Source organism: Oncorhynchus nerka, linkage group LG2, assembly GCF_034236695.1.
Source record: "Oncorhynchus nerka isolate Pitt River linkage group LG2, Oner_Uvic_2.0, whole genome shotgun sequence".
NCBI lineage: Eukaryota > Metazoa > Chordata > Actinopteri > Salmoniformes > Salmonidae > Oncorhynchus > Oncorhynchus nerka.
The window spans coordinates 28,857,881-28,883,585 of NC_088397.1; the positions used below are offsets into that span (position 1 = coordinate 28,857,881).

The 25,705-nt window shown below is 43.4% G+C and overlaps 1 protein-coding gene across 2 annotated transcripts; it reads right to left on the reverse strand.

Moving 5' to 3' along the window:
• Positions 1 to 166: 166 nt before the first annotated feature.
• Positions 167 to 25,209, reverse strand: LOC115133924 (double-stranded RNA-specific editase 1-like). 2 transcript variants are annotated; one of them, XM_029667361.2, is made up of 11 exons: positions 24,920 to 25,209; positions 17,723 to 17,749; positions 11,646 to 11,720; positions 8,670 to 9,634; positions 7,446 to 7,560; positions 6,936 to 7,104; positions 6,622 to 6,776; positions 6,355 to 6,523; positions 5,299 to 5,480; positions 3,727 to 3,905; positions 167 to 2,344 (listed from the first exon to the last, which is right to left on the reverse strand). In XM_029667361.2, exons 1-11 carry the CDS (start codon positions 25,026 to 25,028, stop codon positions 2,168 to 2,170), a joined length of 2,322 nt encoding a protein of 773 aa, XP_029523221.1. In that variant the 5' UTR covers positions 25,029 to 25,209; the 3' UTR covers positions 167 to 2,167. The 2 variants fall into 2 exon arrangements, with proteins under 2 accessions (XP_029523221.1, XP_064881721.1); XM_065025649.1 differs by lacking the exon at positions 17,723 to 17,749.
• Positions 25,210 to 25,705: the final 496 nt, after the last annotated feature.

A 25,705-nucleotide genomic window follows, 5' to 3' on the forward strand; every position in this document is an offset into this window, starting at 1 on the left:
TAAAATCATCATAATGCCACTTTTTTCTTTTCATACATTTCTGTCGCATTTTTGAAAAGTATTGTATTGTCAATATAATTGCTTTGTGTATAAAATAAGAAATTACTCAATGCAGTGAACTTGGCAGCAAATAGTGTTTGAAATAAAGACAACTATATACAACATCTACCTATGTTACCATTTATTATATTTCTCATTTATAGGTCTTTTCTCATTTTCTACATGTATGATTTTTGTTTATCTGTTTTGTTTTATTTGATTTTTCCTCATGCTTTATAGCGAGAGCTCATGCATTAGGGCCCTTATTCTAGAGACTACAGTGGACTGGGCACATCAATCAAACAGTGCATGAACCATTACAGGACGGCAAAAGACCCGGTCAAAGTTCACAGTCAACGCTCACAACTTGGTCAGAGAAAGCAAACATAGGTAGAGCAGACCCCCTCATAACACCCAAAGGTTGGGACGGAGTGATCAAAAGTTCTTCACAATGGTTAAACCAGCCATTCACTACTTTTTTTTTTAAACATCACATGCTGTGCTTGGTCCCCTTTCAAAAAACTGAAATTGCCTTGATTCTTGTGGATTCTTACAACTCTTTTTAAAATAAACAAATAAGAAAACATGCCAAATGTGGATGAGAAATGTGACAATACAGAAGGGGGAAAATGACAAAATGGGCTTTTTCATGAGAGTAGTCCGATTCCAATGAGTACACTAGGATAAAGTACTGTACATTAACATTTCCGAGCCTGTTAGAAATACATTTTGGGTATATATATATTTTTTTTTGGTAACCTGTTAATTGTTAAAAATGACACAGAACAGGTCAAAAATGATCTACAGGTTCATACTTTTAAATTGCTACATTAAACACAGGGATCCATTTCAATTCATTTCAAAATAAATAGTCCAAAGAGATGACATTGAGCAGTATAAAACACAGTAATCAAAATGAAGTGACCAGAAACTTTGTACAAACAAATATTACACATTAAAGAAACAAAAAGCTAATAGAAATCATCTTTGGTGAGGTAAGAAGGCTTATGATGACAGACAAGGAACATTAGCTCAAGTCACCTCAACACTCATGGCTAAATATAAGCTCAAATAATTTCGCTCGTTTTTTTTTATCAAGCTCTCAACAAATGGCACATGATGATAGCAAAACTGTTGTCTGTGTGTTCAAATAAAAAGCAGTACATAAAGTCCACTGTATCTGTCTGGCAACCACAAGAGTGTGAGCCATCCTGCAAGAATATCTTTCCATAGAAATGTACATTTCAAAGGCCAAATTGTACCTTAGTATAATTTATGTCATTCACTGTAAAGGGAAACATGAATCAAATATTTTTTCAGAAGTTAATTAGGCCTACCTCAGATAGACTTAGATAAAAACACGTCATTATCAGTATAGAAAGCATTCTCAAACAAATTTTCAGAAAATCAAAAAACACACGTATCTATCACTATTCTAGAACAAACAAACATATCGTCCTCAGACAGTGCAATGCTTTATATCTCACAGCAGAAACAAAGAAAAGACTGCACATGAAAAGTGTAAGAGAGGACATCCGCCTTCAAGACAAGAGGAAATGGGCACAACACTAATACTTAGGAAGAAGACAGCAAAATAGTCATTGTTATGACCACTACTGGGAGGTGAGCTTGAAAGCCTTCTATATATTTGGCATAAACATACAGTGAGTGTAGACGAGGTTTGTCTGTAGATAGCCAACTGATTTCAGTTGATTTTTGCATGTACTGATTTATAAAATGTATCAACAAAATCTGTTTAAAAAATCCCAGGCTTCCAGTTGTACAGCTGTCATATGTCACGTGTTAGGTTACTAGTGTTGTGGAATAAACATCACTAAACTAACAAAACATCAACAACAGTCATTTGGTTGACGCGGAAAACAAGCCTTTACAGTGAGTCATTGAGAAAATCAAATCAGACAAAATTCAATGTCTCACGGTCAAAAGTGGAGTGATCAGGAGAGGGCGCAAGGGTTGGGTGAGCATCATCCAAAACACAGAACAAATCAAGTCTAAACAGCTGGTAGGAGAAGTATCTTCATCTGAGCCTCCCTTTTCCCCCCGTGACAACAAACATACACATTTTAGAACAACATAGTCATTCTATTTCTATTTTTTTTAAATCCACTCAGGACTGGAGTGAGAACTGGTCCTGTTCGATAGGCTTCTTGACCCAGGCTCCCAGTCCTGCCTTGTGGAATTCCTTGGTCAGAGTCTGCTTGGCAGCATGGTACTCCATCGCTGCCTGTTTGGCGTCATGGTACAAGCTGGGTTTGGCACCTTTGATTCTCAGAGTCTGTGAAAGCTAAAAGGCAGGAAGAGAGAGGTTTTAATTGGACAAGAATAAAACACGGTAAGAAGTGATTCAACAATCAAGTGAACAAACACGATGTCAAACCTTTTAAATTGAGTTCTTGGAACATAATAAGTCTCAACTACCCAGCCACGCACAGCAACAGCCACCTGAGAGTATAGTCGTGGCCAAAAGTTTTGAGAATGACACATATATTAATTTTCACAAAGTCTGCTGCCTCAGTTTGTAGGATGGCAATTTGCATATACTCCAGAATGTTATGAAGAGGGATCAGATGAATTGCAATTAATTGCTAAGTCCCTCTTTGCCATGCAAATGAACTGAATCCCCCAAAAACATTTCCACTGCACTCTAGCCCTGCCACAAAAGGACCAGCTGACATCATGTCAGTGTTTCTCTCGTTAACACAGGTGTGAGGGTTGACGAGAACAAGGCTGGAGATCACTCTGTCATGCTGATTGAGTTTGAATAACAGAGTGGAAGCTTCAAAATGAGGGTGGTGCTTGGAATCATTGCCGTCATCATTGCTTTGCACAAAAAGGGCTTCACAGGCAAGGATATTGCTGATAGTAAGATTGCACCTAAATCAACCATTTATCGGATCATTAAGAAATTAAAGGAGAGCGGTTTAATTGTTGTGAAGAAGGCTTCAGGGCGCCCAAGAAAGTCCAGCAAGCGCCAGGACTGTCTCCTAAAGTTGATTCAGCTGCGGGATTGGGGCATCACCTGTACAGAGCTTGCTCAGGAATGGCAGCAGGCAGGTGTGAGTGCATCTGCACGCATAGTGAGGTGAAGACTTTTGGAGGATGGCCTCGTGTCAAGAAGGGCAGCAAAGAAGCCACTTCTCTCCAGGAAAAACATCAGGGACAGACTGATATTCTGCAAAGGTACAGGGATTGGACTGCTGGGGACTGGGGTAAAGTCATTTTCTCGGATGAAAACCCTTTCTGATTGTTTGGGGCATCCGGGAAAAAAGCTTGTCCGGAGAAGACAAGGTGAGTGCTACCATCAGTCCTGTGTCAAATTCTGACAAACTCCAAGCATTGATTATGCAAGAATGGGCTGTCATCAGTCAGGATGTGGCCCAGAAGTTAATTGACAGCATGCCAGGGCAGATTGCAGAGGTCTTGAAAAAGAAGAGTCAACACTGCAAATATTGATTCTTTGCATCAACTTCATGTAATTGTTAATAAAAGCCTTTGACACTTATGAAATGCTTGTAATTATACTTCAGTATTCCATAGTAACATCTGACAAAAATATCTAAAGACACTGAAGCAGCAAACTTTGTGAAAATTAATATTTGTGTCATTCTCAAAATGTCTGTCCACGACTGTATATAAAGGTGTTGTGCGGAATAATAAGTACCCTACCTTGCAGTATAGGCGCACCCAGCGGCTGTAGAGGGCGTGCTTGCAGAGCCTCGAGGGCCGTCCCAAGTCGTCCTTGCCTGTCATGGCGTTGATAACCTCTAACCCCTGGTCTCCCACAGCCCAGTTCACACTGAAGTTAGGAGCTTTACCCGGTTGCCGTGCTTCTGCGTTGCTTATTCCTGCAGGGAAGAGAAAGTGACATAAAAAGATTCCTTTGTGAGATATACAGTACCAGTCACACGTTTTGAAACACCAACCCATTCAAGGGTTTTCTTAAATTGTACTATTTTCTACATTGTAGAATAATAGTGAAGACATCAAAACTATGAAATAACACACATGGAATTATGTAGTAATTTTATATTTGCGCTTCTTCAAAGTAGCCACCCTTTGCCTTGATGACAGCTTTGTACACTCTTGACAGTCTCTCAACCAGCTTCATGAGGTAGTCACCTGGAATGCATTTCAATGAACAGGTGTGACTTGTTCACAGTTATTTTGTAGAATTTCTTTCCTTCTTAATGTGTTTGAGCCAATCAGTTGTGTTGTGACAAGGTAGGGGTTGTATACAGAAGATAGCCCTATTTGGTAAAAGACCAAGTCCATATTATGGAAAGAACAGCTCAAATAAGCAAAGAGAAACAACAGTCCATCAATACTTTAAGACACGAAGGTCAGTCAAAACGGAAAATTTCAAGAACTTTGAAAGTTTCTTCAAGTGCAGTTGCAAAAACCATCAAGCGCTATGATGAAACTGGCTCTCATGAGGACCGCCACAGGAAAGGAAGACCCAGAGTTACCTCTGCTGCAGAGGATACGTTCATTAGAGTTACCAGCCTCAGAAATTGCAGCCCACATAAATGCTTCACAGAGTTCAAGTAACAGACACATCTCAACATCAACTGTTCAGAGGAGACTGTGTGAATCAAGGCCTTCATGATCAAATTGCTGCAAAGAAACCACTACTAAAGGAGAAGAGACTTGCTTGGGCCAAGAAACACAAGCAATGGACAGTAGACAGGTGGAAATCTGTCCTTTAGTCTGATGAGTCCAAATTTGAGATTTTTGTTTCCAACAGCCATGTCTTTGTGAGACACAGAGTAGTTGAGCGGATGATCTCCACATGTATAGTTCCCACCATGAACCATGGAGGAGATGTGATGGTGTGGGGGTGCTTTTCTGGTGACACTGTCAATTATTTATTTAGAATTCAAGGCACACTTACCCAGCAGGGCTACCACAGCATTCTGCAGCGATACGCCATCCCATCTGGTTTGCGCTTAGTGGGACTATCATTTGTTTTTCAACAGGACAATGACCCAACACACCTCCAGGCAGTGTGAGGGCTATATGATCCCATATGTGTTATTTCATAGTTTTGATGTCTTCACTATTATTCTACAATGTAGAAAATAGTACACATAAAGAAAAACCCTTGACTGAGTAGGTGTGTCCAAAACGTTTGACTGGTACTGTATGTGGTCAGGACAATCCAGGGGCTGTTGTCTGACGGTAAACTAAGTAGGGGCAGGATGTAGGACGGGTAGGATCACAGCCAGACAGACCCCTTACCGCTCAGAAGTGGCCGGTTGAGGTTGAACGTCTGAGGCAGGTCCTCAATGTCAGCGATCCTCTGGTACATGGCTCTGGAGAGATGGTCTGCGTGGTACAAGCTTCCCAGGATAATGCTGGAGAAGTAGATGGGCTCTGTGAAGTAACACATCAGAGAGCCCTGGATCCCTACTACGTTCCACCTGAGAGAAGGGCGGCAGTGAGAGGTGGTGTTCAAAGGGAGGCGCTGCTTTTGAGTCACATGACCTTTTTGAGTCTCACCACCTCAAAGCACAGACATTTCTGAGTGCACGATACGGATAAGACCCAAGTCCACGTTAAAAAAAAATTAAAAATCTCGGCATTTTGGATTTTTACCCTGAACATTTCAAATCAATCTGAACGCAGAGGTTGAATTTGAAAATGTCTTCTTGTGCCCTGTTTTTCTCTCCCTATTAAATGCAACATGGGTTGAAGAAAATAATATGTAATAGCCTCTCAGTTGGACATTTCCTATTTTTCGAACACTAAGCTCCACTTTTAGTGATGAAGGGTGTTTTATTGCCTGGAGTCAGATGCTATTCAAATGATTCTGATTGGTGCATTCCTCAGGCTAGCTACCCTCTCTCAAGTCCCAATCACTTTGCCAACAGAGCAGTGCTACAGGTGTGATTATGGTAGAGCGGTGATTAGCCCTTTGATTAATCTCCACGGAAATGGCATCCCTGCTGGGAGTGCCCTAGGAACTGTAACAGCTGCTCAAACTGCAGGTGTGTAATCATGAACAAAATTGTTGATTTAGATTGTTTCTTCGAGGCTTGTTCTCTGGGCTTATTCTATCCGTGTGACATGCTCAAGACATGCTCAAGCTGCGGCTATCGCTGACTCGTGAAAAGTCGGACGAAGTTCACAATAATGGCATAAATGGTAGATTTACATTGTTGGTGTTTTTATGAATATCACATTTAAATCGTCATTCCATGAAAATGACTGGACTCCTTCTGTATGGTGATAGTTTGACTGGTTGCTAAACTGTAAACATAGTAACAAGGAGTGGTGTCAAAGACAGATACAGACCTGGCGATCTTGTCACTGCAGGACATGGTGAGCAGCCGCTCTCCCTGCAGTACCCCGTCCCAGGTCTGGATAGTGTTACTGACTTTCACAGGGATGGTCCCCTCCCCAGACTCTATCTTGGTCCTCAGCTGACCACGAGCTTTCCTGTTAGGGTGCCTGTCTCCCTGATCTGTGGATGACATGGAAAGGAAATAAGCCTTGAAAATGGCGAAGAAGAAGCATTCTTAAAATGAAGACGAAGAAGAGCCGCCTAGGGAGATGTCTCACCCTCGAAGGCAGCCTCGTGGGGTGAGAAGATGCGTGCGTCTCCGCAGGGCGACGTGCTGATGTACAGGTGGAACTGCACGTTGTCCTTCAGACGGAAGCCCCGCTTGTTCTCGCACCTCGTGAACATCGACTTCTGCTGCTCCTCTCTGTTGTTACTATGGCAGACAGATGGACAGACAGACAGGTGTGTGGTAAGAAAAGGTTAACCCGTCTCTCTACATTGGCATTTGTTTCTTCTGGTAAAATGTCACTTTTTGAGTGTTGTTGATCAGTCAGTTTCTACTAACCCAGTCTCCGTGGTTACAGTGACTTACCTGAGGAAGTGTTCCAGCTGTGCGTACAGGTACCTAAGGAGGGAACGACGAGCAATGATCTCAGCATGGCAGTCGTTCAAAGCCAGCCCGCGGTCACTCATATACTCGCCGTTTATACACTTGGTCCCCGTGGTAACACAGATCACTTGTGCCTCCTTGACATCGGTGCCTGGGTGGGATGTGTGGATTGTGAGACAAAAAATGGTTTACAATGGTACATAAACGACATAGTCTACTGAATACAGTGTATCATATTTTTACATGATATATAAATGTTTCATGATGAAGTGATAAAATCAACTAGGAAACGTGAAGTGATACCTATTCCACAATGTAAAATACACAAACATCTTTTGTGATTAGTCTCCAATGAAACCCCCAGTTGTGATCCATGCAGCATCAGTGGGGCTCTCTCGATTCGACGGAGAATCAGAGATTAACAATCAAGTTAAATTAAAAGTTCCTTTTGGGGGGGGGGGGGGGGGTAAAATAAAGTTATTCTAACAGTACCTGTTGTCATGACAACGCCTGCTAGGACTTTCCGTCGTGCGTGAGGGGATGTGAAGTTATCCGTCAGCTCACTGAACTTGTCAACTACCAGACCGGACACAGCATCAGCTAGAACCTGAAATAACCACCAAGCAGAGCATGAGATACATCAGAAGAAAACCCAGGCCTTAAACCAGAGACTAAACCCAGACAGAATAGAAGACAATACACAGATAAGGGGAGGGAGGAGAGGGGAAAGTTCCTGGGGAAGTATAAACGTTATGATGATCACTTTTTCCGGCTTCATCATATTAGCTCTGATCGATGATCAATTGAAAATCTAACCGAAACCTCCACGTGAAGGTGTACATTAGAAATCACAGAGGCAATGACAATCCAGGGTACCCCTAAGAGACACTGCTTTCTCAAACTGAAGCTCGGGTAACAGAACTGGTATACAGGCTCGTGCGGTATAATAGATTCGAGGTGCCTACTTCTTCAGGGATCAGACATACCTACTGCAGGTAAAAGGGTTTAGATGGGGACGAGTGACAGACAAGACACCCGGGAGCTCAAACGCTGCAACGCAAATCATCCGTCCGCTTCATTGACTGATCTGTTCTAAAAACAGGCCAACGGAGCAGGCATCTTGTCTGATCAATAGGTATGTTTGAATAGCATTCGGGAGCTGATGTTAATTAAGATTGCAGTTTAATTGACCTTGCCTCGTCAGTCGTTATCTCAGGCAGGAGGGATTAGGGGCACGGGATTAAGTGACGTGTAAATAGATTTGAGTGTACACAATGCAACGTGGAACGTTCAAGGCTGTAATGCACCACTGTCTCAAAGCCTCGTCTCCCTTTTCAATTAAGCCCTGTCAGAGGCTTATAATGAGCTGGTTAAACCATTAAGTCAATTAAACTGAGAATAGTTCATAGGAAGTGAACACTGAATACTGCCTGCAATGAAGGATGAACCAAACTGACATATCTGACCATTGCTCTCTTATATCATGGGGCTAAACCACCCAGATAGAGTTAAGACGAGTCTCTGCATACTACTACAATTGTTCTACTGCTCCACAAGATTTTTGATGGGGAGAGGGGGTTTGTCCTGCGTTATGAGTTTACTATGTGCTATTCTGTGCCTTATATTCAAAGTAAAGCTTTTCAAATAACCATATGAAACAAGCATGTCATCCAACAGTCACTGAGTGAACGTGTTGTGGGCAGTAGTAGTCCTTACCTGTGGCAGGTGCAGTTGCAGGCCCTCTCTGGGTATGGGCTGTCTGGACGGTGTCTGGTCCAGTTGCATGTTAAAGAGGGCAGAGAGAGCAGCCTGCGCCGCACGGGCCTTGGCCAGCTTCTTATTGCGGCCTGAGCCTTGGAACGTCTGCGTGTCCACCACCACGGACATGGCAAAGTTCTTGGCGTGGCTCTCTCCACTCTCTGACACAAAGTCGTACTTTAGCCCGGGTCGTAGTTCGTTGAGGATCATGACAGGGTTCTTGGCAATAGCGGGGGAGACGAAGGCCGGGACGGAGGAGGTGGGTGGTAGGCCTAACGAGGACTGACTCAGGGCGGTAGCACCTGAGTTCCCTAGCAGGGGGTATGCTACTAGTCCCAGGGAGCCATTGGTACCGTTAGAACCCAGGTAGAAGGACTCCTCCGGAGGGGCCGGGGTCTCAAACCCATTAAACAACATGTCTGGGAAGTCAGCCTGGTCGGAGGTAAAGTCTGTGTTGACCGTTAGCGTCCGACCCATTGCCATGTGCGCCTCGGAGGCGTTGGGGAACTGAACGAACGACCGCAGAGCCTTCTCAGCCGAGTTGAGCTTAGCCTTCTTCTTGGTGGGGCCGGAGCCCTCGAACAGCTGCCCATTGACCTCGACAGTCATGACGAACACGGGCGCGTGGACCGGACCGGTCTGAGACAGCAGCTTGTACTGCAGTCCAGGCTTGATTTCATTCAGCTGCATCAGGGCATTTTTGGGCAGAATGGGCCCGGGCATTTTCTTACGCTTCTTGGGCCTGTACTTGTTATTGTGATGCCCGTTATTACCCTCTTCTAAGGGACGCTTTCTGCCCCCTCCACACCCTGCACTGCCCCCATTAGGGAGGTGAGCTGCCCCCTCACCCCCCAACCCCTCCTTGGAGGAGGAGCCCACGTTGTCCAGGTTGCGGTTTTCCTTAACGTCGGTGCTGCTGGAACCTGCGGTGCCCAGAAAGAGTAACTTACAACGCCTTCGTTGCAGGATCTTGTAAATGTAAAATTTATAGATTCCTTTATCTCTCTTTGTAACTGGACAAGTGATGTGTGTTCCTTTGTATGTTAGATTGGCAAAGAGTTATACGTAGTCCTTATAGAAAACACTATGTTAAATACACAGTAATATTAGTATCGCCACAAAACCTTCAATACAATCAAAGGGGGAGCTGAATAACACTTAATGAAAGGACTGACTTCTGAAGAAAATCTGTAGATTTGATTTATTCGTGTATTTTTCAGAATAAGCACTACCAAAGACCTAGGCAGTGTAAACACAAAAGTAACCCCACCAAAATGTCTAAACATTTCAGTGTTGTCATCTGGCTCCTGACTATCTACTCATCTGTGTTATTAAAGAACTGGCTCTCAAAACTTCTAGAAACGTCCTGTGAAGGACTGCATGACCAATTTAACTGTAAAGGCTTGTATTTATCATGGCATCAATAAATTAGATGTAGCTGGAGTTGAGGGAACACATATCGCCACGTCCTGATTATAAAGCTGATGGAACTGGGTGTAAATTTTCATTTATAACATCCTCCAGCAAAAGCTCGATAGGTTACTCCTTTCGGCGCTCAGGGATAAAATACATCCTTGTACAAAATGCAGGAGCAGAGAAGAAGGTAGCGACAAGAGGCTTGGAAAGAAGAGGGACAACATAAGGATATCGCCGCCACCCCAAAATGGAGACAAACAAACAAGTGTTTTCTGGGATTTTCATGCTCCACCGCAGTCAAAAACGTATTCAAATAACCATTTTATTTTCATTATAATTTAGCTCTGGACCAAGCTGTATATCATCATTTTCTAAAACAAAAGTGTACAGAGTATATAGCGGTAAAGAAAATAACAAGCATGCAGGAGAAAATATAAACAGTGTAAAAAACACAATGCCGCTAGCGCCCAGCGTAACAGGAGTGGAGTTGTGATTACAACCCTGTTGGGAAAGAGAGATTATTGAACAACAGAGCGTTGTGATTGACCATGCCATGACAACACTGTCCGTCGCCAACCATGCTCAGTTCTGACACACACACACACACACACACACACACACACACACCAGAAAGCCCTTGAGTAACCTTGGCAATGTATGCCCGTCGGCCTGCCAACAACCCTCCCTGTGTGCTGTGCAGCGAGGAAGTCCCTGACCGACACAGTAATCCAAGTGAGCTCCCGTCTGGGTTGGGTTTGGTGTAACAGGGAAGCGGGAGGATTAGGGCTGTCCTAACACATAACATGTCCTAACATCATAACTGTCAAGTGTGTAATGGGATCTATGTGACGGTCCTGGGGCAAAGCACTGCCAGCCAAAGCAATGCGCTGAATGAATTCAACATCTGCTCCATACTGTGGGCATAGATACATACAGCCCCTCTCTCTCTCTCTGTACCTTGAGCTTGGAATTGTTTTGTTGTTGTTGTTGCCAAACCCTGTATTTTGACTATAGAAAGAGAATCTTTTCCTCAATAACCCTCCCAGGTTTGTTGCAGCCAGTTTAAGGCTGAACTATAACTGCTCTCAGAACCTAGAGGAGGGTACTCTGTGGGGTTTTAGAAGCTTTGAGAAGAGGAGCAGGGGGTCAAGCTTAGAATCCGTCTCTTAAAATGGTCTGAAATAACGCAGGAGATATCCCCTCATCTCCCCCTGAATGGGAGATTAAACTCTGATCCTACCCTCCTGAGCCAGGAAACACAGTCTGATGACACTTTCTCAAGGTCAATCCGACACAAACAAATCAGGGAGAGGAGATTTAATACATTATAGGCCTACAATTCTGGATTCCGTTCCCAATAATGTTGTGTTATTGCTAACAGTATTCAATTTGAAAGCATATAACCAAGTAAATAGTTTTGCACTACTAGGGATATTACATTATAAGTGTCTAAAAGCACTTCACAAGCATAACAGCTAGTGTGGGGGGTGGGGTACGACGACGACGACGACGACTCACTCATGCGCTCTTCTTCATCTCCCTCCATGGTGAAGAACCTTGGCTGGTTACGGGTCTGCTTCACACCAGCTCGACCTGTAGGACAGACAGACAGACAGAGCATTCGGAAAGTATTCAGACCAATTGACTTTTTGTTCCACATTTTGTTACGTTCCGGACTTATTCTGAAATGGATTGAATTTGTTTTTTCCCTTATCAATCTACACACAATATCCCATAATGACATAGCAAAAACAGGTTTTCGATTTTTTTTTTTTGTGCAAATTTATTAAAAATAAAAACTTAAATATCACATTAACATAAGTATTCAGACCCTTTACTCAGTACTTTGTTGAAGCAGCTTTGGCAGCGATTACAACCTTGAGTCTTCTTGGGTATGACGCTACAAGCTTGGCACACCTGTATATTGGAGTTTCTCCCATTCTTCACTTCAGATCCACTCAAGCTATGTCAGCTCAACCCAATTGAGATGGTTTGGGATGAGTTGGACCGCAGAGTGAAGGAAAATCAGCCAACAAGTGCTCAGCATACTCCTTCAAGACTGTTGTAAAAGCATTCCCGATGAAGCTGGTTGAGAGAATGCCAAGAGTGTGCAAAGCTGTCATCAAGGCAAAGGGTGGTGGCTACTTTGAAGAATCTCAAATCTCAAATATATTTGGATGTTTTATTTAAAAAATATATATATATTTCACCTTTATTTAACCAGGTAGGCCAGTTGAGAACAAGTTCTCATTTACAACTGCGACCTGGCCAAGATGAAGCAAAGCAAAGTGTTTAACACTTTTTTGGTTACTACATAATTCCATACGTGTTATTTCATAGTTTTGATATCTATACAATTATACTATGTAGAAAATAGTAAAAATAAAGAAAAATCCTGGAATGAGTTGGTGTGCCCAAACTTTTGATTGGTACTGTACATATTCAGCATCTGGACTAATCCTGTCCATGCCGACAGACCATATAGGTCTGGGCAGACTTTTGTGACTTTAATATCTGTCCCATTATCCCTCGGTTTCAACTAGCTCAGCGTTTCCCATACTGAAATCAAATCAATTAAATCACGCTTGGTGTGGTTGTAGACATGGTTGTAATAAACAGAGCATTTTCTGTTTTCTTCCTACAAATGTGGTTCTATCTTTGAAACCGTTTAAGCTTGGAAATAGTATGACCCCCGTCACTGAAAGATAAGACTCTTAGAACAAGTATGTGTCTTCTGTTTCCCTCTACAAGCTGTACAAGGACTCAGAATGGACAAGACCAGACACCAAATCAGACAGGGGGGGGGGGAAGAATGGTGCATTCTTTCCTACACAGAAGATCATACAAAAGCATGGCATGACGACCTTCTGAACTTTTCAATACCTTCCTGTTGCATTTCAGTCGCTTGAAACTATACTTCCTTCAGATTGAAATACTGTCAAAAGTACTGTCAGGCTGATTTGTAATAAACTGCCATAGCCCCCCCAAAAATGTTTAAGTCAACATTAGTCGTTGACTAGATAACTTGGTGGGGTCGCAACAACATTTTGATATGAAAATGGGGTCGTGGGTCAAAAAAGTTTGGGACGCCCTGAACTAGCACTTCTGGAAAATGCTGCAGTTCACGCGCTCTACAGTACAGTAGCCTATGTGGTTCATTTGAGAATACACAGGAAGTCTACAGAAATATAATACCTCAATTATATTTCCCCAGACAGCCATGAAAAAAAAAAAAAAACGTACCTGTTAAACATACAGTATCAATGCTGCAGCATATAAGATTGCAACACACTGATGGAAATGGAGTGTCGGATGTCTGAAAATAACCTACCGAGCGTAAAGTTAAGTGTAACCAGAACAAATGAGCATGACGGTGACAGCAACTGTAGGAAGCAATGGGCTGAGCGATATACCCTTGCCACCGGGAGGAAACTATGGTTCATGGTGTTAAGCTCCGATACTATATCAACCCACAAACAGACAGAGCGAAAAGTCAGGGAGAGAGGGAGCAGAAAGGACAGAGAGTAAATCAATATAATAATTGTAAAACAGAAAAACAGCCTCAAGCTAATCTTTCTCCACTGTTCCATTTTGCACAGGACATTTCTCCAGCCAATCAACCCTACAGTCACAGAGCACTAAGGAAGCTGTTGCATATATTCATTTGCCCGAGGAAACCATATAATTAACTAGTGATTGAATCTACAGTTTATACATCAGTCAATACGAGCTGTATTTGTATCGGGCATACTGTCGTTTCCCCAATACTCATCTCCACAATCTATCTTGACCAAAGCCAAGAAATGTGGGAAGATAGTAGTCTGTGCTCTCTATTCCTCCCTGTGGGATTAAATAGGGTGTTAGATTTGTATTCTGCCCCCCCCAATGGTCTGTGGTGTGGCGATAACAACATAGCACCTCTGTAGAGGGAAGAGTAGTCGACAGAATGAGATGCAGTAACTTCATAGGAACACTGAGGGGATAAACCAATTGCATTGGCGTGTTACAGAAACTCTCAGTGTTTTCCACACAGTTCTTTTTCAGAAGAGAGGGGAGAGACCCTTGAAGGACTATGGTAAATAGGGGGGGGGGGAATAAATGATTGAGGGTTTCAAATAGAAACAATAATATTTAGATATAAATACTTCACATAGACCGGGACAGTATAATTGGTGTCCTCTCTCTCAAAAGCAACCAATTGCAAAGTCCTCCCGCAGACGAGGGAAAATGGAGGGAGTTGAATGGAGATGATCTGTGATTGCCGCAGAAGCATTCCTTTGGTGCCGTTTGCTTTGAAGCGGATGCATTTGATAAGCATTCCCACAGAAAAGCAGCCTGCTGAATCTATCCAATCAGGCCAGCCACTACAGGCAGAGTGATTGAGGAATACAAAAATCCATATCACTTCCGTAATGACACTTTCAAGAAGGAGAGGGTGCTGACACCACTAGATATAGAATACATAAAATGTCAAACGGAAAAGTTTTTGCTTTTTAACAACTTTTCTTGTCCAATGACAATGAGAAAAGACAATACTATTTGGGAGCAAACGGCAAGTTTGTTGTTGTAGTCAACATGAAAGCAGAGGAGATAATAGTAGATAATAGAAACCATTCATTTAGACAGCGCTTCTACAACTGACACCTTATTGAGTCGAAGCTATTAAATGACATTGCTCACATTTCTTCCTACACCCCTTTTGCCTCCCCCTTCCTGACTGCCTGTCAGAGAGCCATCACCTCCCTTGCACCCCCCCAGTCGTAAACTGTAGCTCTCACCGTGAGACAGCAGCGCTCGCATTCCAGGACGATAAGGGACGCAACGCTGCTGTTATTCACGTTAGGTTAATCCTCAAACTGTCACTCTACATGTCATCCACCGTGCAGGAAATTAAATAATTAATGAATTACCAGATAATTATCAACGCTTCTTTCTGGGCTGAAACGAACGTTGACGGGCTGGTTTTTACTGCAACACTCTTGGCTACGGATTAGGGACCTTGCTTTCCTGGCTGTGGGGGGTGACTGAACGGTCACTTCCTGGAGAGTGGCCTTGTGGATAAATCGCTGGCATTTCCATGACAGGGGTCAGAGGTCAAGGGACAGGAAGTGTCATATTTGCATCACTGAAGATTAATGGAGGTCTGGGTTAAGTTACAGTCTTACTCATTACTTTGTCCAAATGTCATCTTTGTTTGGTTTGCTCTCACTTTCAAGTGGACAAATACTAAATGAAGTACCAGGTCTATGATGGTTCATATTGCCTTGGCCCTGCATGAACAGATCAGTTTAGCTGAGTGATGAAGCATGTGTCGGCGCCAAAATGAGCTCTCACTGAACCAAGGTGTCTGTAGCTAGTGATATCCAATCTTGCTATAATGGCATCATCTATCCAGACCCCTTACAGCCACCCAGCTGCACCACATCCTATTCCACTAATATGGTGCTGGAGGCAACTGCGTGGCTGTTGGCTCAACATGTGTCAGAGTCATAATGGCCAGGCGCAGGGAGCCAGATGGGTATTAAAGAAAGGGTAGCGGCCGTAGCTGCCATAGCCTCCAGTACAGGTTTCATGAGGAATATAAACTCAGCAAAAAAAGAAACGTCCTCTCACTGTCATACAAATATGTGTCAATATTTATATGAACATAACAAGATTCAACAACTGAACAAGTTCCACAGATGTGTGATTAACTGAAATTGAATAATGTGTCCCTGAACAGGGAGGGGGGTCAAAATCAATGAAGATCTGTGAAGTTATTTGGATTTTTACAAATTATCTTTGAAAGACAGGGTCCTAAAAAAGGGACGCTTCTTTTTTTTGTTGAGTAGCTCTTTGTCAGCACCATGGACAGCGCTAGTGCTGCACAGCTCTCAGCACAGCAGGCCACTGAATTGGCCAGAACCATAGCAGTAAGCACATGGTGTGGTAATGTGCCTGTTGCCATATTTCCCCTAGGCCACATACATAGCTGTAGTCTACTAGGCGCCATAGCTGAGATAATATTCCATGTAGAGGAACAACAACAACCAGAATGAGCAGGGTAGTCAATGCACATTCCAGGAAAGGAAATCAGCAGGATATGAATGCTGCTCTTAGTGCTAGGAGCTGGTGGACAGGGCTGAGAAGAGGGTCTTTAACTTCCTTTCTTTGACACATATGGTATTGCACAGTGCTACATACAGAGTGCTTTTGTTAACCATATGCCTCCTAATATTCTTTATGGCAGTCAGCTTTCCCAGGGTTTTTTCTACGAGCCTGGTTTTAGACAGTCTTAGGAGGAGGACACACAAGATTTATACACACACAACAGTGAATGGTGCACATCATAGTAAGTAAATCACATAAGTGAACCAAGTAGAACCAAGAAAGCCTTGTTGTTAAGCTGCTTTGGTTGTACGAAGATCAGAGCCGGCTTTTGTGTTAACCAAACCAGCCTCTCTCTCAGCCTGAACAGTGTAATCTCGTCTCTCTGCGTGACAAGAAGTGGCCTTGTACCCCCGCCGCCACTCAACTCCTTCCTCCCGAACATTAGCGCTGACAATGTTATCAGGCCGCCGAGCCCTGGCGCCTTTGCTGGAAATGCCGGCTGCTTGCTTTGTGTGCTGGATTGACGGAGACCGAGGCTTTAGGTTGCCATTCGCTCACCAAGATAATGGGCGACAGAAATTAGCTGGGGCGGAATGAGAAAATGTCAACAAAAGTAGTTATCTGTGAGTGAGTTTGTGTACACACATTTGAAGAAAAGGGAAGTAGGGAGAGAGACGTCAAGGATTTGGAGTGGCATTCTGTTCACTGTCAAAGCTCACAGATATCAACACTGGATTGTATCCACAGCCTGTGTAGCCTCTGTTAGCTATTCATGTTAAAAGGTTTCACATTTAAAAACATGATTGAGGTTTTCTCGTGAGAACTTTAGCTAGCATGAGTTTACAAGGATATGCAGCATCAACACGTTTGAGCTTGTTGTTAATCACAGTCACTCTCCCCAAGTTATCAATGTTGGGAATCTTAGGACTATGAATATCAACCCGCGATCTTAGCAAATCAATGCGAGCACCCTATTTCATCCTAAGGACCAATGTGTGAAAGCCATAAAGGATTGCCACAGCCATATTTACATTGCTGGTCCACCATCAAAAATATGTGGTTCTGCAGTACCGTATCTATAGCAGCGTATGCTGTCTGCGTGGTGTAGACATGTGTTTAATAGGGAATCCAGGAGAGTCTGGAGCTGTATGTCTGATACATAGATCTGTCTGAAGCCTGTCATTCACATCCTATGGAGAAACAGACAGTATCTCACACAGCCTGGACCCCAGAGACCAACAACTAGTTAACAATGTCTCCCGATGTCGTTCGCCTTCAAAGAATGCACACTCCTGTCTCAGACATACATAGACATTCACGCACCACCGCACACAGTTACACAGGCGGAACATATCTTGCAAATCTTGTCATGTACTCATAGTATACTGTACAGTACACACGAGCAGGCTTGCACGTGAGCACACGCACATGCTGTGAAATGGTAGGACCGTATTAAAAGTTGATTAAAGTAGCATAAAACTAGACAACATGAGCACCCTACATACCTTCTGTCATTGCTTTGCTGATGACACCTATGAAAATAAGAGAAAATCAGAATATTATTATTATGGAAATATAAAAATGATTTCCCATCAAATCTGAGGTGTTGTCCCCTGATATGATAGGATAAACCCATTCCACACTTTCTGGTGATCAAAAAGAACCATTCTAATTTTTGGGGAGAGAAAATGTGGAAATATGAAATGTAATGTTATGATGTGCATTTACGGTGAAGTTCACCACAATATGTATTTCACCACCTGGTACCGTGCTCTCAATCAGCAGTCGACCATCACCAACCCTTGTCAAGAGCTGGTAATACCCTCAATAAACCACCGACTCAAATCCCATCAGAGAGGAAAACAATGCTGCACTCATGATGATGATGACGGGAGACACCAGCCAGAGGTGTCAGCGCTAACCAGACAACCCATGAGGAGACATTGATCAACGGAAGTTGGGGAATGTTCTGGTTCTAGAAGTGGAATAGTACTATAGCTGGAGGGGTATGCTGAAACCAACTATCAGAGCCACCCCTCAGCGGCCTAACGCAGATGGATCGATCCACTGGGTTTGGGCGGACTTGGGAGAAACAAGGTGTTGGTACCTTCCAGCACAAAAAGCTTCCTTGAACATTGGAAGCAGCAGAGGCGGCGCGGCGTATGTTTCTCTCACACCCTTCATTTTCTCGCCGCGAAAGATCATTTTTTAGGCACGCTGGACAGGACCCTCGACCAGGCCCCGTCAAGCCACAGGCGTGACTTATCAATGTGCCGTGGAGAGGTGATGAGATGAGATGGTGGAAGGGAGACAGAGGCAAGTGAGAACTGAAAGGAACAGACAGAGGGAGCACTCTGGTTTTTTTATTTTTTATTTAACCTTAACTAGGCAAGTCAGTTATGAACAAATTCTTATTTACAATGACGGCCTACCCCGGCCAAACCCTAACGACGCTGGGCCAATCGTGCGCCGCCCTAAGGTCTCCCAATCACAGCCGGTTGTATTACAGCCTGGAATTGAACCAGGGTCTGTAGTGACGCCTCTAGCACTGATATGCAGTGCCTTAGAATGCTGTGCCACTCGGGAGCTGTCTGTACCTCACTACTTTTTATTTGCCTTCCTATAACTGGTTGTTAGAGACAATCCAAACATAAGATATATCAAACTAGAAGACCAAACCTCCACCCAAATCATCAGAGTACCTACTGTACATAGTACCTCATTGGTTATAAAACGAATCACAATAAACTACCAGATCGAGAGGGAACTGAGCAGTAGGCTAGTTCATAGCTTTTCCTTTTATTTTCTTCATCAGCAATAGTGTACAAACTGAGGGAGCTAAATGAAGATTTAACAATGACATTAAAATCCCACAATTATTGACCTTAAAATGCAATCGGGTAAATCATATTGGAACATAATATTGCCTTGAACACCAAGGCCATTTGAAGAAATTTTACCAAGCAAATTCAACCAAACCTTATTGGTTGACCTTTTTCAGTTTGTCAGTTACAAATGGTGTGGCTATTAGCCTGAAAGTCCCAATGGAAAAAATCACTGAACTGTTGCAGTAGTCGATGGAAATGTGACATTTAGGGCGAAATCACATGAAAATCTCAAATGAAGAAAGTATACCTATCAAAACCTTGAAATGGGCTGATACTGAATTGCAATAAATCAAAAAGCATTACAGTATATATCAATCTGTCTGATATACAGTACCAGACAAAAGTTAGGACACACCAACTCATTCAAGGGTTTTTCTTTATTTTGACTATTTTCTACATGGTAGAATAATAGTGAGATGTCAAAACTATGAAATAACACATATGGAATCATGTAGTAACCAAAAAAATGTTCTTCAAGATTCTTCAAAGTAGCCAACCTTTGCCTTCATAACAGCTTTGCACACTCTTGGCATTCTCTCAACCAGCTTCATGAGGTAGTCACCTGGAATGCATTTTATATATTTTTTTCCCCCAACGTTCTTAGTAAGGGTCCAGTCCATTTTATTGTAAATGCTAGCCCTGGGTAATATAGGTCAGTGTTGCCATTGCTGCACAGCTAATAAAATCTCCCCTGGTCTTCAAGGACATTATGTGGCTGCAGTCCTTTTACCATTTTCCCCAAAGGAACCAATGCAATCTTTATGATGGTGCAGTGGGCGACAGGGACGCTGTACATATTCCACACGCTAATCAGTGTCACTTAAACGGGCTAGGGTCAGGGGTCAGCCCCCCTGTGGGTCTTCTCCAACGGAAGCGAAGTCTCCAGATCTACACTGATGACAGCCTGGCATTCATACACAGTATTCGGTCATCTCTCTCTAACTCACGCACGCAGGCACAAACGTACACTATTCTATCACCTCTCAGAGTTCCCTCTGCAGGGCTAGGCAGTGCAGTGGGGCCTGTCACTGTCATGCTCAAGGGTAAACCAGGTATAAGGCTTATCTCTCCCAGCCTCTGGTCTGCAGGTATGATGAGGACAAAGGCAGAACACACAATCATTATCACAAGTGTATATTATTTGATCTTTCTGGGAGTACCACGTTAGACTGGAAGCCAATATTCCTGTTAAATTCTTCTAGCCGCCCTGAGCCCTGAACCCACCCACCCAAGCAGCCCCTCTTCCTTCCTATCCAGCTGGCTGACAGCCAGTCGGATCAAATCAATTTAACGCCATCACAGGTTGCCCTTTGGTCCCTGGCCTCCAGTGCTGAAAATTGCTACTGTGCAAATGCCCTTCATGTAACGGTCCAACTGTGTCACATGTAGTCAGCTACCTTCATAGAATCAGGCAGGTGATTTTGTACTCTCTCCCACACCGTACATTGAGGAGGCACACCATTTTTTTAAGGTGCTCAGCAGGTAGGTATACGACAGATGAGAGATTCCAGGTTCCTAGCTCTGCCGCTCTCTTCCCATCCCCAGCCATTCTCTCCGCACCACTAACCCCGTAGCTCACAACAGATGACTATCGCTGTCTTCCCCCGCTGCCGCTGCCGTCAAGGCCGGGCCAGGTGCTCCTCTATCTCTGGGAGAGAAGGGAGGGAATGGAGAGAGAGGGGAAGGGGAAGATGTTGAATTTCATACCTCACGGCTCCTGATTTAACCAGGTCTGGAGGTAACGTTGACAGACAGGCCGACTAGCCAGGAGAGGGGTGAGGAGGGGGATGGGGAGGCAGAGGTGGCCACTGTTTGAGAGGGTCAGCTTGATGTAACATTATAGCTAGCGGTGTAGTGGAGGGTAAACGCAGGTATACCCATTTATTTTTCAGTGGGCATTGTGTATGCTCACTTCTTAATCCCCATGATGCGTGTCATAGTAGTGTAGCGGAGGTATACGCCATATCAATTAGCAAGGCTGATGGAGCAGATCAGAAGGTTTAGCTTAAAATGTTGATAAACTATTATTTCTTCACATTTTCAGCGCAGCAATGTGCACACGGCAGTAGGCTTACGCAGAAATGTTCCTAAACGCAATTTGCAGAAAACACATTCTAAAATGCACACGCAAGTGGTTTCATGGACAGAGATGGAAATATCAATTAGAAATGTAGAGAGAATGTAGATCTAAAGATGCAACAACGATCATGGGTCGCTAATATGTCTAGGTTAATGCCTGCTAGACAATGAAAGGAAGTGTAAAGAAAACGAATAGAAACAGGAGAATGCAAATTAGGAAGTCTTTATAAAAAATAATTGCTTCCACATTTCGACGGTGGAATTTTGGCTAAAGGCTACTTTCACGTAAGGTAAGACTTCTTTATAAAATAACATGAAGTAAAACGTCCAGGTTTCAAACAATTAAGGAACAGGAAAAACAGCGACGCTAACCGTCTTCTGGTAGATGAAAATGGTTTCGTAAAAACCTGCTCAATTAAATGTCAACTGCAAAGTAGACTATGCCTACCTGGCAGAATGATATCATGATTATTTGCATTAATCCAGTGGCCAATTGTTTTGCAAACTCTTATCTCATGTGCAACAGTGTTTTCGCTAACCAAACAGTGCTTAGGTGCCTGCACACTTCAATTAAAGGGTAACTGCACAAACAAAAATTCTACATTTCATAGACCTCAAAGGTCCTCCTGATGTGGTTTAAGCATTGGTGTGGACTTTGAACATCCGATTGTGTTGTTTTTCTATTAAAAAAGTGTGAAACCTGTGCAATTTCTGATTTAACAGCCTCGTTTATCTATTTCAATAGTAGACCTACTATTAGCCTATTTACACGGTACAGCTTGGGTTGGCCTGACTGTTAGAGACCAATATGGTATGTATCCATTTAGGTCATTTAGTGTATGTCACCGTTTCTCACACAATTTTTCACACTTTCCTTCGCTGGGTGGGCCGATAGATTTTTTTGTTTTGTGTTCAACATTGGGCTATAACCACTTCCTCCAGGCACCGCTACACCACTGATTATAGTGGCGGTGGTACCAAAGCCAAAATACAACATATGTTCATTAAATCATATACCTAGAACAACCTAGAACGGAACGCAGCTACCTTAGGGCTCACTGGAGACCAGAAATATCTGGATACAGCAGAGCCACTTATCAAGTATCACTATCAACCCCCCACCTATCAGAGAAGAGGATACTGTTAGGTCTGACAGAGATTCATGGCATACGGCTCAGGCAGGCTAGACAGACACATCCCTCAGCGTCATCGGGCCGCGGGGTACGTCTTGCAGAGCAGCCGTGTACGCCTCACAGTGCACATCCATCCGTTTACCTTGTCTGGAGTTCACTTTCTTCCCCCAGTAGATTAAACTCACACTTCACCTCACCTCGCAGCACACCAGTTAGCATGAAGGTACAGCGGAAATTATGCTACGTATAACTTCCCAGTGTGCAGGGTGTAAACAGTGGGGAAAATCTTCGGAATACTTTTGAACTATTTACCTTGGATTACAGCCAAATTCATGTATTTTTTACTCGGGACAGAATGAGACAAGTAATTGCTGTGTTGCCTTCTGAGTGTTTCCCGAAGACATGGAATCCGCATTCAAATATTATGTGAGGGTTGGGACTGAGTAAGCTTCAGAGTTACTTAGCCATTGAAATATTAGCAGCCATTGACAATCATGTCTAAACCCAACGGAGCGAGAATATTACAAAAATGACTTCAGCAGGCAGCACAGCACATTACAGATAATGCTCGGAGAGACTACAATATCTCCAGTCCCAAATATACTTACTAAATGTTCCACTACAATAGATTTGATTTACTCATTCAGTCACGGGAGGCGGCTTTATGCCAGAATATTAAACGTGTCTAATAATTCAAAGCTTCTGCTGAACTTCCCTTTAATTAATCCATATGATTAATATGCCAAGGTGGCAGCTCATTGTTTACCTCTTGACAGACTATTATTGCAACAATGTAATAATCCCTACTGGCGTCCTTCCTCATAATGCATCAACAGATTACGTCGCTCTGAGGATTCCGACCAAGCACTTCAAGAAATTATTGGAAGACTGGGGAAAACTAGATTCATCTTGTTTCTTATAAAGTTAGACATTGTCTACAGCGCTCGCCAGCATGCAGCCCTGAGCAAGGCAGTTGACCCACTGTTCCCGGGGCGCCGAAGACGTGGATGTCGATTAAGGCAGCCCCCTCCCTCCTCCTCTCTGATTCAGAGATGCGGAAGACACATTTCAGTTGAAGGCATTCAGTTGTACAACTGACTAGGTATCCCCCTTTCCCTTTCCTAAAAAACCCAGAAATGAGTTACCTCTGGTTCGTTCAGCCATTACTATGGGGAAAATGAATGGAGAAAGAGTGGGGTTTTGGGATAAACGCCAAAAACAAGGTCTGAGGGTTAACACAGGCTTAGGAGATCTTATATGTTTTGTTCTATGAGATAATATCAGTCAGTTAACGTGGCCTCTATAAATGATGAAGCCTTTATGTTCTTCGCATGCTTTAAAAAAAATGACATAAATGCTTAAAAATTCACAAAAAGTGATGTTCGCTAATGAAGATTATCTCATAGAACAAAACATATGCGATCTCAGCCTGTGTTTACCATAGACCTTAAATCCTCAAAAAAAAAAACACATTCATTTGCTCATAGGCTTTGACCAATGACGCATGGCGGAGAGACGCTATTGCTATTTCTCTCTATACCTTCCAGACTCTATATAGGGGGGGAAAACCGAAGAAACAAGTGTACATATTCCATCCACTTCAGGAATATTATTAGATTTTTTAATATATATTTTTTTATAAATCAACATATCAGATCTTTTTTTTTTACTTAACCATCACATTCCTAATCTCCTTTCAGATTCCCCTTTCTCTAGTAGAACTTTGGATCTCAAAGACTGTGTATGACGGGGAGACGTTACAGTATGCAAAGAGACCAAACAGCCTATCACCATGCTGTATCCACGCTCCAGAGATTAAAGCCCAGGAGTGGAAGGAGGGTTTATGCTTTTCGCATGGACACCTCTCAGAATTGAAACTCCTATCTGCTCGCCTTGCAATAGACTACCGGTTCCCCCATCGTTGCAGAAAGTTAATTTGAAAGTGAATATATCTGCCTATTGCCATCACCCAAAGCAACGGGCGCGGAACTGAGCCTGTATCCTGTCATAGAAAATGATAGAACACATCATGCGTACGGGTATATAGTGTGTGTGAAGTCTGAGTGGCACCGACAGTACGCTTCAGAGTTAAATGTATGATAACTATAGCTCTGTTTAAAGGGTGAAAACTCTTGGAAGATTACATGTGATATTAACACAGTTCTTGATCCTTCGAACACAAATACGACATCACAAATTCATGTTTCGGTGGAAAATAAAGTAACACGATTCTACCACAAATACAGGTTTGCCTCAAAAAAAACTTCGAACATGCTCTTGAAGCACACAGCAGTGTGCATTTCTATGCATGAATTCTCATATTGTTATCCCAAACTCAATGACATGTATCCAATATCTGAAAACTGCCTGCATCATTCTCAGAGACAACATACACAGTATTTTGGTCACAACTCTGTAACCAAATACACAAGCACACCAGAGCAATCCTTGCATTAGTCAATAAACCAATCCATCAATGTTAAGTACAGTGACAAAAAAAAACACAGACCTACAGATACACACACAAGCCCACACGAGCACTCCCCTCCACACACACACACACAAAGCCTATATCCCTCCGAGCCATCCTGGAGCGGAGTACCTTTGCGCTCGGAGCGTTTCTTGCGTCTCCTCTTGAACCTCCTCCGGATCAAGCAGTAATAGGCCCCCGCGGCCCCCATGGCCTGGGAGCCATCCAGAAACAGAGCCATGCCTAACAGGGCTGCCCTGTTGCCCCGAGGCAGTCCTTTTGCCCCCTAGGCTCTCTTTAGCCTGGAGAGTCTAGGAGGCACTGCACTTCCCCTCCCTCTCTCACTCTGCTAAGTACTGTACAGGCACCAGGCGCAGACCCTCCCTCCGCCTGTCTGTCGTTCACACCCTCAGATGTCATGAGCTTTGCCAGCCGGTACTTTTATATGAATGACATAAAACGAACAAACGTCACTCCAGTGGAAGCCAATCTCGCCCTCTCCTTACGGACCCTCGTGATCTGAGAAGACACATGTCACAATCACATACACACACACACCTGGCCCCATCCAATGATGCTCACCTTCAGATGGCCAACAAATGCCATCTAAGAAATAGAAACATCGATTCATACTGATTCAAAGGACCTATATTGTCCCATTGCTGTCACGGTGACACAGTTACCCCCGTGTCACATTCAGGTATTCAGGGCAGGTGGAAACTAATTTCCACAGGCACACTCTATGGACACATAGCTGGCTCTCAGCGTACGTTTCCCTGTGTCAGCAGCCCAAGACTCCATTCCACCAGTCCCCCATCCAGACCTCTCTAATCCTGGGGGTAATTATTGTCTTGACATGCACCAGTGGCTTCCTGGCTGGGAGACTTAAGCACTCCGTATTGTAGAAGCGCCACACCA

Bases quoted from the DNA above. Each gene is read 5' to 3' on its own strand.
- LOC115133924 (XM_029667361.2), bottom strand. From the start codon at position 25,028: ATGGCTCTGTTTCTGGATGGCTCCCAGGCCATGGGGGCCGCGGGGGCC. The intron at 9,635-11,645 runs GTGAGTCGTCGT...TGGGCACCGCAG, and splicing joins AGATGAAGAAGAGCGCATGA to GTTCCAGCAGCACCGACGTT. The intron at 5,481-6,354 runs GTCTGTATCTGT...CCCTTCTCTCAG, and splicing joins TGCAGTGACAAGATCGCCAG to GTGGAACGTAGTAGGGATCC.